This window comes from Delphinapterus leucas, chromosome 19 (assembly GCF_059928025.1).
Source record: "Delphinapterus leucas isolate spDelLeu-1000000601 "Yukka" chromosome 19, BTC_Dleu_Yukka2, whole genome shotgun sequence".
Lineage (NCBI taxonomy): Eukaryota > Metazoa > Chordata > Mammalia > Artiodactyla > Monodontidae > Delphinapterus > Delphinapterus leucas.
The window spans coordinates 70,192,123-70,208,918 of NC_143147.1; the positions used below are offsets into that span (position 1 = coordinate 70,192,123).

The 16,796-nt window shown below is 40.0% G+C and overlaps 1 protein-coding gene across 3 annotated transcripts in view; it reads right to left on the reverse strand.

Moving 5' to 3' along the window:
• HELZ (helicase with zinc finger) overlaps positions 1-16,796 on the reverse strand; it is a 156,496-nt gene that overhangs the window by 33,550 nt on the left and 106,150 nt on the right. For all 3 annotated transcript variants that reach the window (XM_022589869.3, XM_022589872.3, XM_022589867.3), the window contains 4 exons: positions 8,028-8,107; positions 3,528-4,080; positions 2,889-3,135; positions 1,575-2,091 (listed from right to left, as the gene is read on the reverse strand). In XM_022589869.3, the coding sequence (XP_022445577.1) occupies positions 1,575-2,091; positions 2,889-3,135; positions 3,528-4,080; positions 8,028-8,107 (1,397 nt within the window). The remainder of the gene's footprint in view (positions 1-1,574; positions 2,092-2,888; positions 3,136-3,527; positions 4,081-8,027; positions 8,108-16,796) is intronic.

Below are 16,796 nucleotides of genomic sequence, written 5' to 3' on the forward strand. Positions count from 1 at the left end.
GAACACTCCACTCCCTCATCACATCATACACAAAAATATACTCAAAATGGTTTAAAGACCTAAATATAAGACATGGCACCAAACAACTCCTAGAAGAGAACACAGCCAAACATTTTTGGATATAAACCACAGCAGTATATTCTCAGACCAATCTCTCAAGGCAAAAGAAATAAAAGCAAAAATAAACAAGTGGGACCTAATCAAACTTAAAAGCTTTTGCACAGCAAAGGAAACCATCAACAAAACGAAAAGACAACCTAAGGAATGGAAAAAAAAATTTGCAAACGACCTGACCAACAAGGGGTTAACTTCCAAAATACACAAATGGCTCATACAACTCAGTATCAAGAAAACAAACAACCCAATCAAAAAATGGGCAGAAGACCTAAATAGACACTTCTCTAAAGAAGACATACGGATGGCCAAAAAGCACACGAGAAGATGCTCAACATTGCTAATTATTAGAGAAATGCAAATCAAACCCACAGTGAGGTATCACCTCACACTGGTCAGATTGGCCATCATCAAAAAGTCTACAAATAATAAATATGCTGGAGAGAGATACAGTTACCCTCCCACACTGTTTGTGGGAATGTAAGTTGGTGCAGCCACTGTGGAAAACAGTATGGAGGTTCTTTAAGAAACTAAAAACAGAGCTACCATATGATTTAGCAATTTCACTCCTGGGCATATATCCAGAAAAGACAAATACTCTAATTTGAAAAGATACATGCACCCCCAGTGTTCATAGCAGCACTGTTTACAATAGCCAAGACACGGAAACAACCTAAGTGTCAATCAACAGATGAACGGATAAAGAAGATGCGGTATATATATATATATATATATATATATATATATATATATACACACACACACACACACACATACATACACATACCTACATGCACACACACACACATACACACACCTACATACACACAATGAAATATTTCTCAGACATAAAGAAGAATGAAATATTGCCATTTGTAGCAACATGGATGGACCTAGAGAATATCATACTAGGTGAAGTCAGGCAGAGAAAGACAAATATCCCATGGTACCACTTACATGTGGAATCTACAAAATAATACAGATGAATCTATATACAAAACAGAAACAGACACATAGACATAGAAAATAAACTTATGGTTTACCAAAAGGGAAAGGGAGAGGGGGAAGGGATAAATTGGGAGTATGGGATTAACCGATACAGAATACTATAAATAAAACAGATAAGCAACAAAGATTTGCTGTATAACAGGGAATAGTATTCAATATCTCATAATAACCTACAATGGAAAATAACCTGAACAAAAAAAAATATATAACTGAATCACTTTGCTGTACACCTGAAACTAACACAATACTGTAAACCAACTAGACTTCAATAAAAAAATAAACAACTCTTTAAAATGAAGCTGAAAAATAAACAAGTTGCAAGAAAATATTATCTTTACAAGACTATTAAATATAGTTAAGTTCTGTCCACCGTCACCATCAAACCAACAAATATTGATCTTTTTCACAATCAACGATCCTGAAAGGAGAAGCGCAGAAGAAAGACATTTTACCTCTTCTAAGCTGGGGAGCGAAGAGGACGACACCGTGCGAGCCGACAGCGGGTGGAAGGGCTCTTGGCTGACAGCAGGCTGATGGCTCTGCATGTGCACAAAAGGGGTCTGCGGTGGCCTGGGCGGCAGTGGAGGTAGGCCATAGGGAAAACCCGGCCCCATCAGGCGATTCTGCTGTAAGTTGGCGAAAGTCCATGCTCCATCAGGTGCCAGGCATTTCAAGGGAGGAGGGGCGAGGTGTTCAGACGGCAACGAGAAAGGCGAATTGAACAGCTGCGGCGGCAGGCGCTGTGGAAATGCTGGGTTGCTGGCTACTTCGAGGTCTCTGCTGCTGTCACTGAAGTTGGAAAAGTGGGTACTGTGGTCTGCACTGGACGGGGGCGAGGGGACTGCTGGTGGGCTCCTGGTCTGAATTTGTCTATATTGCAAAAGTCTTGATTGAGGTGGCGGCATCTCAGCTAGTTCCCGTGTTTCACTTTGATCACGATTAGACAGTTCTCTGATTAAGTCTTGAAACCTACATAAGGATGATGAAATATGAGGAGGAGAAAACAAAAGAAAAGCTTCATCACATTAAGGAGAGCTTAATCAACTACATGTGTAATTTTTACAAACAACAGCATACTACTTAATCAGAACTAACGTTAATTCATCTCAAGAGCAGGGAGCATTAACACTCATAGGTGTTGAACTGAAGACGCTAAATATGCCCAAGTGTCTGATTTCTCTCTTTTCCCTTGGTGGTAAAAACAGCTGTCCTGGTCTTTACATGCCTTTGGCAACTAACGGCTATAAAAGGTCACCATAATGGTGGATCTTATTCAGAAGGGATTAGGAAACACTTCAATGCATTCACATGACACCATAAAAACAAGTTTAGAATGAGGACTGAACACTCAAACATCTATACTTAAAAGACGGTAGAATTTCGTGCTACTAGAAAAAAACATATTGATGATAAATTTATAATTTTTAACTTTTAACCTCTAATTTAATCCTGTCCTCTTTGCATTCTTTGCATTATGACTGAGTATGAAAAAACCACGCACAGTGATGGTACGTTTCTTTCAGAAGGACTGCAAAGCAAGAGGCCACATTGACTTACGAGCCACAGCGGGTCGTCCATGCCTAGATTTTCAGAAGAGTTACTTCTCAAAAGATGCTCTATATTTTAGAGTCAATCGACAGAACTGTGGAGCAATGTACCTAGAAGGCCGGCATCCAATTTCTTTGGGACAATATTCCAGTCTGAGGCTAAAAGGACACCACTCAAGAAGGACAACAGTAGGGGCTCGTGTCAGTCTGCTGGGATACCTTGAGTCAGCTGTTTCTGCTTCATCTTCGGCACTGCTGGGGAGCTTCCAGTCTGCTCTCACTGGTGGCTGATGTAATCCAATGGGCGGCTGGGGAAGATGCTGGAGGTGAGGGTGAGGGTGAGGATGGTGATGGTGTGGGTAAGGAACACTGCCCTGGCTGAGATAGGCGTGATGCTCACTCCACTGCTGGAGCCGCGCCTGCTGCTGCCGTAATGCTTCCAGGGCCACACTCCCATGCACACGATCTGTAGAAACATTGGTGCGAAGTTTATGTTTTCAGCATTTCGGGTTTCAAGTTAATTCTTTCAAGAGTTTTTACAACCAGATATTCTCCAGAAAGAAATGGCTACAATTCGAGTTTTGGAGAAGCATGTTTTCTGAACTTGCCAGTAACGCAAGTTATGGTGATGATGATGATTCTTCCTTACCTACGACATAACCTGACATCAACTGGATGCTTAGTATTATTATATAGCATTTGGAACTAGATTCTGATTACCACACTAACTGACTGATTCTTTTGCTGGCGTTATTTGAAGAAATGAATCAATCCTGACTCAAGAAATATTGTACAGCAATGTCATTTGAGTAAATCATCTCTGAATTTGTCGCATCCAGCAGCGATCAGAGAACTTACCTAAAGCCTCTCCTACAGGCAGTCCTGGGGGGTTCTCATCAGCGAAGTTATTCAGATGTGAAGGAAGAATGGGGCCGGGCTGCGCAATGGCTCGCAGAGGACTGTGGCCCCCCTGCAGCATGGGAGGGGGCTGCTGCTCAGGAAGTGCAGCCTCTGCAGGAGGGGACTGTGGTCGATGAGAAACCGGAGTATTAAAAAAAGCACTGTTGGGGCCTGCCTGACAGGCAGCAGAAAGCTGAGGCGGCGGCTGACCCAGCGGATCCTGCTGCGGGACTCCCTGATTCGGGTGGGGCGGCATCTGATTTGGTTGTTCAGGCAGATTATTCTGCTGCTGACTTGACAAGGCGTGCTGCTGTGGAATTGCAAACGGTGGTCTTGGCAGCTGGGGAAGTGGATGAAAATGGCGACTGGGCACTGCATACTGTGCATGGGGAGCAGGAACAGGGAGATTTATGTGTCTTGGGTTGAGATTGTCTTTGCGATGAAATTTGGGATAAACAACACCAGGACGTGATTCAGGACTTCTGTTCTGTGGATTTGATTCCAAATCCATCTAAAAAAAGAAGATGTATTTTTTAGCTGAGGAAGATCTAAGTCCTGTGGTTCACCGCCTTTTCCCACCCCTAGCACATCTAAAAGATATGATCCATTCTTATCTGTAATAGCAGGAGCGCTGGGGGCCCAATAAATCACTTTCTGACAATCAAATGAGGGAATATTCTTTAAATTAGGAACGATGAAACAGAAAAAAACCCACATATTAAATGTGAGTCACAAGGAAAGATACTACTATTTTATTAGCATATCCACTTTAATTCCTTTAAAAACATTATTTTTATTTTCACACTTTCTTCCTTGGAAAGATAACCATTTACTTCCTTCTGATATAAATCATTAAAATGTGTTCTTTCCTTCTGATTTTATTGTTTTTATACATCTCTTCCTCAAACGTATCTATATTAATATAAAAAAAGTCTCAGTCTAAATAACTTTGAAGTGAACAACAAAAAAAGTACTATATCGCCTTTGCATTAAAAGCTTGGCTGTCAATTTTTGCCATTATTCCTTCAACAAACACTTACTGAGGGCCTACCAAGGACACTGTGCCTGGGGCTGGAGATAAAAAAACAGTCAGACTCAGTCTGTACCCCCAGGAGTGCAGAGCGGGGGTTGGCAAACTACGACCCCCAGGCCACTTCCAGTCCACCGGATTTCTGTGCATAAAGTGTTACTGGAACACAGCCACAGTTGTGCAAGTTGACCCACTGTCTACGGCTGCTTCCTCACTACAACGGCAGAGGTGAGCGGCTGCAACAGAAACCACACGGCCCACAAAGCCTGAAAATTTAGTATCGGGCCTTTCACAGAACAAGTCTGCTAAGCTCTAAGCTCTGGCTTAGAGTCCAGTAGAGGATACCAACGTGTAAAAATAACATTAGAGGTGTTGTAAGAGGACGTGAGATGACATCCTGGAGCCTGAGAAAATTAAAGGTGACTTCATGGAGATAATGATAATCTTGCATAAAAAGCTGGAGTTTTTTTATCTAGTATGAGGGAAGTACATACTAGATAAAGGTAACAGCTTATACACTGAAGCAGATTTGAGATGAGAAGTTCTGTGCACATAGAGCTACAACTGGACTTACATGCGAATCTTCCCCTTCTTGAAATCAGATGAAACTGCAGAAGCCCAATTACACGAGACCCTGAATGAGTCAATACTGAGAATAAACATGTTCTTAATCCTGTAAACTGTGGCAAGCTACCAAAGGTTTTTAAGCTAGGGAGTGCTGTCATCCTTCTGAAACACAAGTCTGATCTTAAGTGACATGAAACTGACCACTCTCAAGAAGACAGAACAAGCAGTTTGCTCCTGCATTGAAGCTGGGGTAACCTGGCAACCAAGCTATTGCCACAGATGGCTGCGATGTGCCAATCATGCCCCAAGAGCATCCTCATGTCTAGCTCAAATGGACCAGCGTTAAATCTGGCCAATAAGACCCTGAAGACTACTGGGTATGTATAAATTATCTCAGAAATGAAATGAGATGGATGGTAACTCTGCCCCAGTCTTCCCAGGCAGCTGCAATGCCTGCTCTTCAACTGTCTCAGAACCTGATTAAGGCTCTTTATCAACAAACATTTTCCCCTATAAATCTTCATCTTTTTAATGACTGAAGCGACATTTCAGCTGAGATACACCTTTCTCCAGAAGATACTGTTGACAGGCACACGCTGATTGCATGAGGGTGACCATGATTAGATGTCAAGGTTGTGTCTGTGGATAAGCTGATGTTTCAATTGCCTTCTTCACTTCTGACTTTGAGCTGGACAAGAAGCTGGGCCAGTGTCGCAGAAATTTAGATCAAGACTGTGCTCCTCTACGATACTACAACAGGCCAAGCAGGGGAGATGACTGTAAAGTCTGAAGGAGTCTGACTCTAATATTATCAGAATTAGATTCTCCTCTATTGCTTTCCTCTTAATCCTGAGTCAAGGAGAGCTAGGACATTTTCCCCCTAGGCCCCAGGACGAAGCATCAGGGTGGAAAAGAAAATGAAACATGTCTATCAGGTTGCCTAGTCCCCTAACAGGGAAAGACCACAACAGAAAATTTTAAAGAAGGACGTGAGAGACATTTGGCTGTCTTGGCTTCAGCTGCTCTGACAGCACCTAAGACTCTCCCGGTTGGGTCTGTCCTAACCCTAACCCTGGTCCTCTGACTACCGGTGCTGCTGCTGTACCGCCGCACACGCCCTCTGCTTTCTCTCTGCACCCGTTCCCAAACACACAGGATGCCTACTCTCACTGCTGCTTCCTTCTTACTCTATCAGCAAGCTCCCCTGGCTGCCTAATTGGCACTGCAGCTCCTCCAGTGGGTACTGAGCCCTTCCAGTTGTATAAACTGTGAGTCAGGGCTGCTTATGAGGCATAAGTACCTGAATACAGAGAACAGTTGCTTAAAGCCAGCCTGAGGTTGCAGATACAGATTTGGAAGTCACCATCAGGGAGCAAGTAATGGAAATTGTGGAATTGGACTAGTTTATGGTAAGAAAGCACAGAATGCAGAGAGAGTTATATGGGACCATGACAGAACCCTGGGAAACCCCAACTTAAGGCCTAGGGACAGATGGGAAGGGGTGGACAGGAAATTATAAAAGAGACAGAAGATCATGTAGAAGGAGTTGTGATAAGTAGAAATGTGTATCAAAGAAACCAAAAGAAACAAGATGGTCAAGAAGAAAGAGGCAGAAAATAGTGCCAAATACCAAAGAAAAGTCAAGTAAGGCTACAACTGAAGCATGTTCATAAGATTTGGTCACTTTGAGTTTTGTTTTTTTTTTTTTTTTCCTTTGGCTGCACCACTTGCAGGATCTTAGTTCCCTAACCAGGGATCGAACCCAGGCCCATGGCAGGGCAAGTGCGGAGTCCTAACCACTGGACCGCCGGGGAAGTCCCTGGTCACTTTGAGCTCAACAGTTTTAGTGAAATGTTAAGGCCTAATACTAGTCTGTGTTGGTTAAGGGACAAATAAGAGATGAGGGGAAAAAGGAGAAATTAGGCAGTAGCTATATAAAGGAAATAAAGGCCAAATAAAGTATCTTTTATAAAAATAGTCTATCAATCAATTTACTTACAGGCTGAGGAGGAAGAACGAGTAGCTGGAAAGAATCTGAAGATAAATGAAGAGAAGGGACAAGTTCTGTGAGGTGACCGGAAGAGGAGAGATAAGTCTTAATGGAAACTCTTCCTCTGAGATCGGTGATATAGAAGGATGTTCAAGGACACAGGAAAAGTGTGAGGACTAAAGTTCTGAGTTAAGAGCGTGAAATCCTGATGAATTTCACTCTAAGGCAAGGTCATCCCCTGATCGTAAGAATAACAGGTAGAAGGTAAGCAGGCATCAGAAGAGCTGCTGAGAAAACTGGGCAAAGGGAGCCAGGCACATACAAAAGAAATGGGGAGGCACCCCACAGGTTCCCTGAGATCAGAAAGCATGAGTTTCCAGTGGCACTAATTCAACCAATGATTTGATTTTCCCTCACTGGTTCACGAGCACAGAAGCAGAAAAAGCAGATGAACAAACAGGTTAAGAGTTAAGGATGCACACAGCAGGTGTGACGAGAGGACAAGGTGAGGGACTTGAGGAAGTTAAGTCTTCCCTTCACACTATAACAGCTCTTCCCAATCTGAGATAATTTTTAGTAACACATCTATAGCTGTGTCTTCATTTATTACTTTATCATTGGAAGTCTCTGAATTCAAGTCTATTGCTAAATAACACAATTTGAAAAAAGTATTCTGATAAATAAAATAGTGTAGACAAAGAAAAGGTGGAGGGAGAGAGTGCAACATGACCCACCAGATCCTCATGAAACAACAAACATAAAAGATATACATAAAAAGGTAGATAATTTTCTTTAAAATACCAGGATTCCAAGATGATCAATCAAACTAACTCCATTAGAACAATGCATTCACTAAAGGTAAACCACATACCTGTTTTGATTCTGTAGGCTTTTTCTCTGGTGTCCGAATCTTATTAATTTCAGGTCCAGGATTATTTGTATCACTTTTACCTAAGAAAATATTTCAAAATTCTTATAAATTGTCTTCAGTAGATGTTACAAAATGCCAATGACTATCCAATATTAGACAAAGAAGCAGAATATTTTAAACATTTTTCAACAATTATTAATTATTACTGCTTGGGTTTTGTTCTTAAATCTTCAGAGTTGCAATTTCTCTGCAAGAAAGAAAATTTATAAATGAAGCAAATCTCTCTGACAAGGCAAAAACTTAATAAGGGAATAACCTTAAAATATCAACTAACTCCAAAGATAACTGCCCATTCTCCAGGAATTTACAGCCTCATTTTCTTAAGCTAGACATAGAAAAGGCCTATTTATAAAGGTTTACTACTTTGGCCATTTACGAATGCAAAAATCCAAATAATGCGTCAATGTAATTTAGTAAAGGAATCTAAACTAAATAAAGATATTCTGAAAAGAATGCAGTTATACTTTTAAAAGTAACAGATATCAAACTAAATATAAGTGGATGACAAACATTAAAGGAAGCAATATTAAGGTTAAAAAAATCACAATTATAATAGACAATGCTAGTTCCGCACGTGAAAGGCTTTTAATCTATAAGAACTAACTACTGGATATTTTAAATCCCTTGAAAGAATCCTTAATTTGGGTTCTTCCTTGAAAACATTCTTTTAAGAATGCCACTGGAACTTTGTGCCAGAATAGCCTTACTACTAAACTTTAAGAAATGAAAACTACAATGTCTGAGATGAAAAATACACTGGATGGAATTAGCAGACGTTTAGACACTGCAGAAGAAAAACGTGGTGAACTTGAAGGCATAGCAATAGAAACAATGCAAGGTGAAACACAAAAAGAAAAAAGAATTTTTTAAAAGATGAAAAGAGCATCTGTGAACTGTGGGGTAACTTTAAGAAGCATAATAAATGGGTAGTTGGAATTCCTGAAGAGAAAAAGAGGTGAGACAGAAACAATTTCTGAATAAAGGTCAAAAATTACCAAATTGATGAAAACTGTAAACCCACAGATACAAGAAGCTCAACAAACCACAAACACAAGAATCATGAAGAAAACTACACCAAGGAATATCATTTCATCATAAACAAATTACTAAAACCAGTATAAAAATAAGTTCTTAAAAGCAGTCAGAGAAAAAAAAGACATGTTATATGCAGAAAAGCAAAGATAAGGATGACATCAGATTTCTCACTAAAAATAATGTAAGCAAGAAAACAGCAGAGTAACATCATTAAAATACTGAAAGATAAAAACTATCAACCAAGACTCTATACTCTGTAAATAAAAACATTTTCAGACATACAAATGCTGAAAGAATTCACTGCCAGCAGACCTGAACTACAAGGAATGTTAAAAGAAGTCCTTCAGGCAGAAGAAAAATTACTGAAATAGAAACATGAATATACAGAAAGAAATCAAGATTACCAGAGTTACTAACTACATGGATAGATATAAAAGATTATTTTTCTTATTATTTAAAACTCTTCAAAAAGATACTTGGCTCTTTAAATGAAAATAACAATGGTTGAGGCTTATAACATAGGAAAAGTAAAATAAATGCATGATAACAACAGATAAAGACCAGAAGAGGAAAACCTGAAATACTCTGAGGTTCCTTTTCTGTACCTGAGTGGTAGAACATAAATGGGAAAGTAAACAGTGTTAAGTTAAAGAACTCTCAGAATGGGAGAAAATATTTACAAAGGAAGCAACCAACAAAGGATTAATCTCCAAAATATACAAGCAGCTCAATATCAAAAAAACAAACAACCCAATCCAAAAATGGGCAGAAGACCTAAATAGACATTTCTCCAAAAAAGATACACAGATTGCTAACAAACACATGAAAGGACGCTCAACATCACTAATCATTAGAGAAATGCAAATCAAAACTACAATGAGGTATCACCTCACACTGGTCAGGATGGCCATCAGCAAAAAATCTACAACAATAAATGCTGGAGAGGGTGTGGAGAAACAGGATCCTTCATACACTGTTGATGGGAATGTAAACTGATACAGCCACTATGGAGAACAGTATGGAGGTTCCTTAAAGAACTAAAAATAGAATTACCATAGGACCCAGCAATCCCACTCCTGGGCATATACCCTGAGAAAACCATAATTCAAAAAGAGTCATGTACCACAATGTTCATTGCAGCACTAATTACAATAGCCAGGACATGGAAGCAACCTAGGTGTCCAACGACAGATGAATGGATAAAGAAGATGTGGCACATATATACAATGGAGTATTACTCAGCCATAGAAGGAAACGAAACTGAGTTATTTGTACTGAGGTGGATGGACCTAGAGTGTGTCATACACAGTGAAGTAAGTCAGAAAAAGAAAAACAAATACCGTATGCTAACACAAATATATGGAATCTAAAAAAAAAAAAGAAAAAAAAAAGGTTCTGATGAACCTAGGGGTAGGAGAGGAATAAAGATGCAGGCATAGAGAATGGACTTGAGGACACGGGGAGGGGGAAAGGTAAGCTGGGATGAAGTGAGAGAGTGCCATGGACATATATACACTACCAAATGTAAAACAGATAGCTACTGGGAAGCAGCCGCATAGCACAGGGAGATCAGCTCGGTGCTTTGTAACCACCTAGAGGGGTGGGATAGGGAGGGTGGGAGGGAGATGCAAGAGGGAGGGGATACGGGGATATATGTATATGTATAGCTGATTCACTTTGTCATACAGCAGAAACTAACACACCATTGTAAAGCAATTATATTCCAATAAAGATGTTTAAAAAAAAAAAAGATACCCCACATCCAAAGACAAAGGAGACGCCGCAATGAGACAGTTGGAGGGGTGCAATCACAATAAAATCAAATCCCATGACCACTGGGTGGGTGACTCACAAACTGGAGAACATTTACACCACAGAAGTCCATCCACTGGAGTGAAGGTTCTGAGCCCCACGTCAGGCTTCCCAAACTGGGGGTCTGGCAATGGGAGGAGGAATTCCTAGAGAATCAGGCTTTGAAGCCTAGTGGGATTTGACTGCAAGACTTCGACAGGACTAGGGGAAAGAGAGACTCCACACTTGGAGGGCACACACAGAGCAGTATGTGCATCAGGACCCAGGGGAAGGAGCAGTGACCCCACAGGAGACTGAACCAGACCTACCTGTTAGTGTTGGAGGGTCTCCTGCAGAGGCAGGGGGTGGCTATGGCTCACTGTGGGGACAAGGACACTGGCAGCAGAAGTTCTGGGAAGTACTCCTTGGCATGAGCCCTCCCAGAGTCCACCATTAGCCCTACCAAAGAGCCAGTAGGCTCCAGTGCTGGGTCGCCTCAGGCTAAACAACCAACAGGGAGGGAACCCAACCCCACCCATCAGCAGACAAGTGGATTAAAGTTTTACTGAGCTCTGCCCACCAGAGCAACACCCAGCTCTACCCACCACCAGTCTCTCCCATCAGGAAGCTTGCACAAGCCTCTTAGACAGCCTCATCCACCAGAGGGCAGACAGCAGAAGCAAGAAGAACTACAATTCTGCAACCTGTGGAGGGAAAACCATATTCACAGAAAGACAGACAAAATGAAAAGGCAGAGAACTATGTACCAGATGAAGAAACAAGATAAAACCCCAGAAAAACAACTAAATGAAGTGGAGATAGGCAACCTTCCAGAAAAAGAATTCAGAATAATGATAGTGAAGATGATCCAGGACCTCGGAAAAAGAATGGAGGCAAAGATCAAGAAGATGTAAGAAATGTTTAACAAAGACCTGGAAGAATTAAAGAACAAACAGAGACGAACAACACAATAACTGAAATGAAAACTACACTACAAGGAATCAATAGCAGAATAACTGAGGCAGAACAGATAAGTGACCTGGAAGACAGAATTGTGGAATTCACTGCCATGCAAGAGAATAAAGAAAAAAAGAATGAAAAGAAATGAAGACAGCCAGAGACCTCTGGGACAACATTAAACGCAACAACATTCTCATTATAGGGGTCCCAGAAGGAGAAGAGAGAGAGAAAGGACCCGAAAAAATATCTGAAGAGATTACAGTCGAAAACTTCCCTAACGTGGTAAAGGAAAGAGCCACCCAAGTCCAGGAAGTGCAAAGAGTCCCAGACAGGATAAACCCAAGGAGGAATACAACGAGATACATAGTAATAAAATTGACAAAAATTAAAGACAAAGAAAAATTATTGAAAGCAACAAGGGAAAAACGACAAATAACATACAAGGGAACTCCCATGAGGTTAACACCTGATTTCTCAGCAGAAACTCTACAACCCAGAAAGGAGTGGCATGATATATTTAAAGTGATCAAAGGGAAGAACCTACAACCAAGATTACTCTACAGGGCAAGGATCTCATTCAGATTTGATGGAGAAATCAAAAGCTTTATAGACAAGCAAAAGCTAAGAGAATTCAGCACCAACAAACCAGCTCTACAACAAATGCTAAAGGAACTTCTCTAAGTGGGAAACACAAGAGAAGAAAAGGACCTACAAAAACAAACCCATAACAATTAAGAAAATGGTGACAGGAACATATATATTGATAATTACCTTAAACGTGAATGGATTAAATGCTCCAACCAAAAGACACAGGCTCGCTGAATAGATACAGGAACAAGACCCATATATATGCTGTCTACAAGAGACCCACTTCAGACCTAGGGACACATACAGACTGAAAGGGAGGGTATGGAAAAGGATATTCCACGCAAATGGAAATCAAAAGAAAGCTGGAGTAGCAATATTCATACCAGATAAAATAGACTTTAAATAAAGAATGTTACAAGAGACAAGGAAGGACACTACATAATGATCAAGGGATCAATCCAAGAAGAAGATATAACAATTATATATGCACCCAACATGGGAGCACCTCAATACATAAGGCAACTGCTAACAGGTATAAAAGAGGAAATCGACAGTAAAACAGTAATAGTGAGGGACGTTAACACTTCACTTGCACCAATGGACAGATCATCCAGACAGAAAATTAATAAGGAAACACAAGCTTTAAATGACACAACAGACCAGACAAATTTAATTGATATTTATAGGACATTCCATCCAAAAACAGCAGATTACACTTTCTTCTCACGTGCATATGGAACATTCTCCAGGATAGATCACATCTTGGGTCACAAATCAAGCCTCAGTAAATTTAAGCAAACTGAAATCATATCAAGCATCTTTTCCAACCACAACGCCATGAGATTAGAAATCAATTACAGGGAAAAAAAATGAAAAAAACACAAACACATGGAGGCTAAACAATACGTTACTAAATAACCAAGAGATAACTGAAGAAATCAAAGAGGAAATTAAAAAAATACCTAAAGACAAATGACCATGAAAACACAATGATCCAAAACCTATGGGATGCAGCAAAAGTAGTTCTCAGAGGGAAGTTTATAGCAATACAAGCCTACCTCAAGAAACAAGAAAAATCTCAAATAAACAATCTAACCTTACACCTAAAGGAACTAGAAAAAGAAGAACAAACAAAACCCAAAGTTAGTAGAAGGAAAGAAATCATAAAGATCAGAGCAGAAATAAATGAAATAGAAACAAAGAAAACTATAGCACAGATCAATAAAACTAAAAATTGGTTCTCTGAGAAGATAAACAAAACTGATAAACCTTTAGCCAGACTCAACAAGAAAACGAGGGAGAGGACACAAATCAGTAAAATTAGAAATGAAAAAGGAGAAGTTACAATGGACACCGGAGAAATATAAAGCATCATAAGAGACTGCTACAAGCAACTCTATGCCAGAAGAAACAGACAAATTCTTAGCAAGGTATAATCTTCCAAGACTGAACCAGGAAGAAATGGAAAATATGAACAGACCAATCACAAGCAAGTAATGAAATTGAAAATGTGATTAAAAATCTTCCAACAAACAAAAGTCCAGGACCAGACGGCTTCACAGGTGAATTCTATCAAACATTTAGAGAAGAGCTAACACCCATCCTTCTCAAACTCTTCCAAAAAACTGCAGAGGAAGGAACACTCCCAAACTCATTCTACGAGGCCACCATCATCCTGATACCAAAACCAGACAGAGATACTACAGGAGAAGAAAATTACAGACCAATATCACTGATGAATATACATGCAAAAATCCTCAACAAAATATTAGCAAACAGAATCCAACAACACATTAAAAGGATCATACACCACGATCAAGTGGGATTTATCCCAAGGATGCAAGGATTCTTCAGTACACACAAATCAACCGATGTGATACACCATATTAACAAACTAAATAAAAAACATATGATCATCTCAATAGATGCAGAAAAAGCTTTTGACAAAATTCAACACATATTTATGATAAAAACTCTCCAGAAAGTGGGCAGAGAGGAAACCTACCTCAACATAATAAAGGCCATATACGATAAACCCACAGCAAACATCATTCTCAATGGTGAAAAACTGAAAGCATTTCCTCTAAGATAATGAACATGACAAGGATGTCCATCCTCGCCAGTATTATTCAACATCGTTTCGGAAGTGCTAGCCACGGCAATCAGAGAAGAAAAAGAAATAAAAGGAATCCAAATTGGAAAAGAAGAAGTAAAACTGTCACTGTTTGCAGATGACATGATACTATACATAGAGAATCCTAAAGATGCCACCAGAAAACTACTAGAGCTAATCAATGAATTCGGTAAAGTTGCAGGATACAAAATTAATGCACAGAAATTGCTTGCATTCCTATACACTAACAATGAAAGATCAGAAAATTAAGGGAACAATCCCATTCACCACTGAAACAAAAAGAACAAAATACCTAGGAATAAATCTACCTAAGGAGGTAAAAGACCTGTACTCAGAAAACTGTAAGACACTGATGAAAGAAATCAAAGATGACACAAACAGATGGAGAGGTATACCATGTTCTTGGGTTGGAAGAATCCATACTGTAAAAATGACTATACTACCCAAAGCAATCTACAGGTTCAATGCAATCCCTATCAAATTACCAGTGGCATTTTTTACAGAACTAGAACAAAAAGTCTTAAAATTTGTAGGGAGACACAAAAGACCCTGAATAGCCAAAGCAGTCTTGAGGTAAAAAAACGGAGCTGGAGGAATCAGACTCCCTGACTTCAGACTATACTACAAAGCTACAGAAATCAAGACAGTATGGTACTGGCACAAAACCAGAAATATAGATCAATGGAACAGGATAGAAAGCCCAGAGATAAACCCACGCACCTATGGTCAACTAATCTATGACAAAGGAGGCAAGGATATACAATGGAGAAAAGACAGTCTCTTCAATAAGTGGTGCTGGGAAAACTGGACAGCTACATGTAAAAGAATGAAATTAGAACACTCCCTGACACCATACACAAAAATTAACTCAAAATGGATTAGAGACCTAAATGTAAGACCAGACACTATAAAACTCTTAGAGGAAGACGTAGGCAGAACACTCTTTGACATAAATCACAGCAAGATCTTTTTGAGATCTACCTCCTAGAGTAATGGAAATAAAAACAAAAATTAAAAAATGGGACCTAATGAAGCTTAAAAGCTTTTGAACAGCAAAGGAAACTACAAACAAGACGAAAAGACAACCCTCAGAATGGGAGAAAATACTTGCAAAGGAATCAACAGACAAAGGATTAATCTCCAAAATATATAAACAGCTCATGCAGCTCAATATTAAAAAAACAAACAATCCAATCAAGAAATGGGCAGAAGACCTAAATAGACATTTCTCCAAAGAAGACATACAGATGGCCAAGAAGCACATGAAAAGCTGCTCAACATCACTAATTATTAGAGAAATGCAAGTCAAAACTACAATGAGGTATCACCTCACACCGGTTAGAATGGGCCTCATCAGAAAATCTACAAACCACAAATGCTGGAGAGGGTGTGGAGAAAAGGGAACCCTCTTGCACTGTTGGTGGGAATGCAAACTGATACAGCCACTATGGAGAACAGTATGGAGGTTCCTTAAAAAACTAAAAATAGGGCTTCCCTGGTGGCACAGTGGTTGAGAGTCCACCTGCCGATGCAGGGGACACGGGTTCGTGCCCCAGTCCGGGAAGATCTCACATACCATGGAGTGGCTGGGCCCATGAGCCATGGCCGCTGAGCCTGCGCATCTGGAGCCTGTTCTCCGCAACGGGAGTGGCCACAGCAGTGAGAGGTCCGCATACCGCAAAAAAAAAAAAAAAAACAAAACCAACTAAAAATAGAATTACCATATGACCCAGCAATCCCACTACTGAGCATAATATACCCAGAGAAAACCATAATACAAAAAGACACATGCACCACAATGTTCACTGCAGCACTATTAACAATAGCCAGGTCATGGAAGCAACCTAAATGCCCATCGACAGACAAATGGATGAAGAAGATGTAGTACATGTATGCAATGGAATATTACTCAACCATAAAAAGGAATGAAATTGCGTCATTGGTAGAGACGTGGATGGATCTTGAGACTGTCACAGAGTGAAATAAGTCAGAAAGAGAAAAACAAATATCGTATATTAACGCATATATGTGGAATGTAGAAAAATGGTACAGATGAACCGGTTTGCAGGGCAGAAATAGAGACACAGATGCAGAGAACAAATGTATGGACACCAAGGGGGGAAAGTGGCAGTGGTGGATGGTGGTGTGATGAATTGGGTGATTGGGATTGACATGTATACACTGATGTGTATAAAATTGAT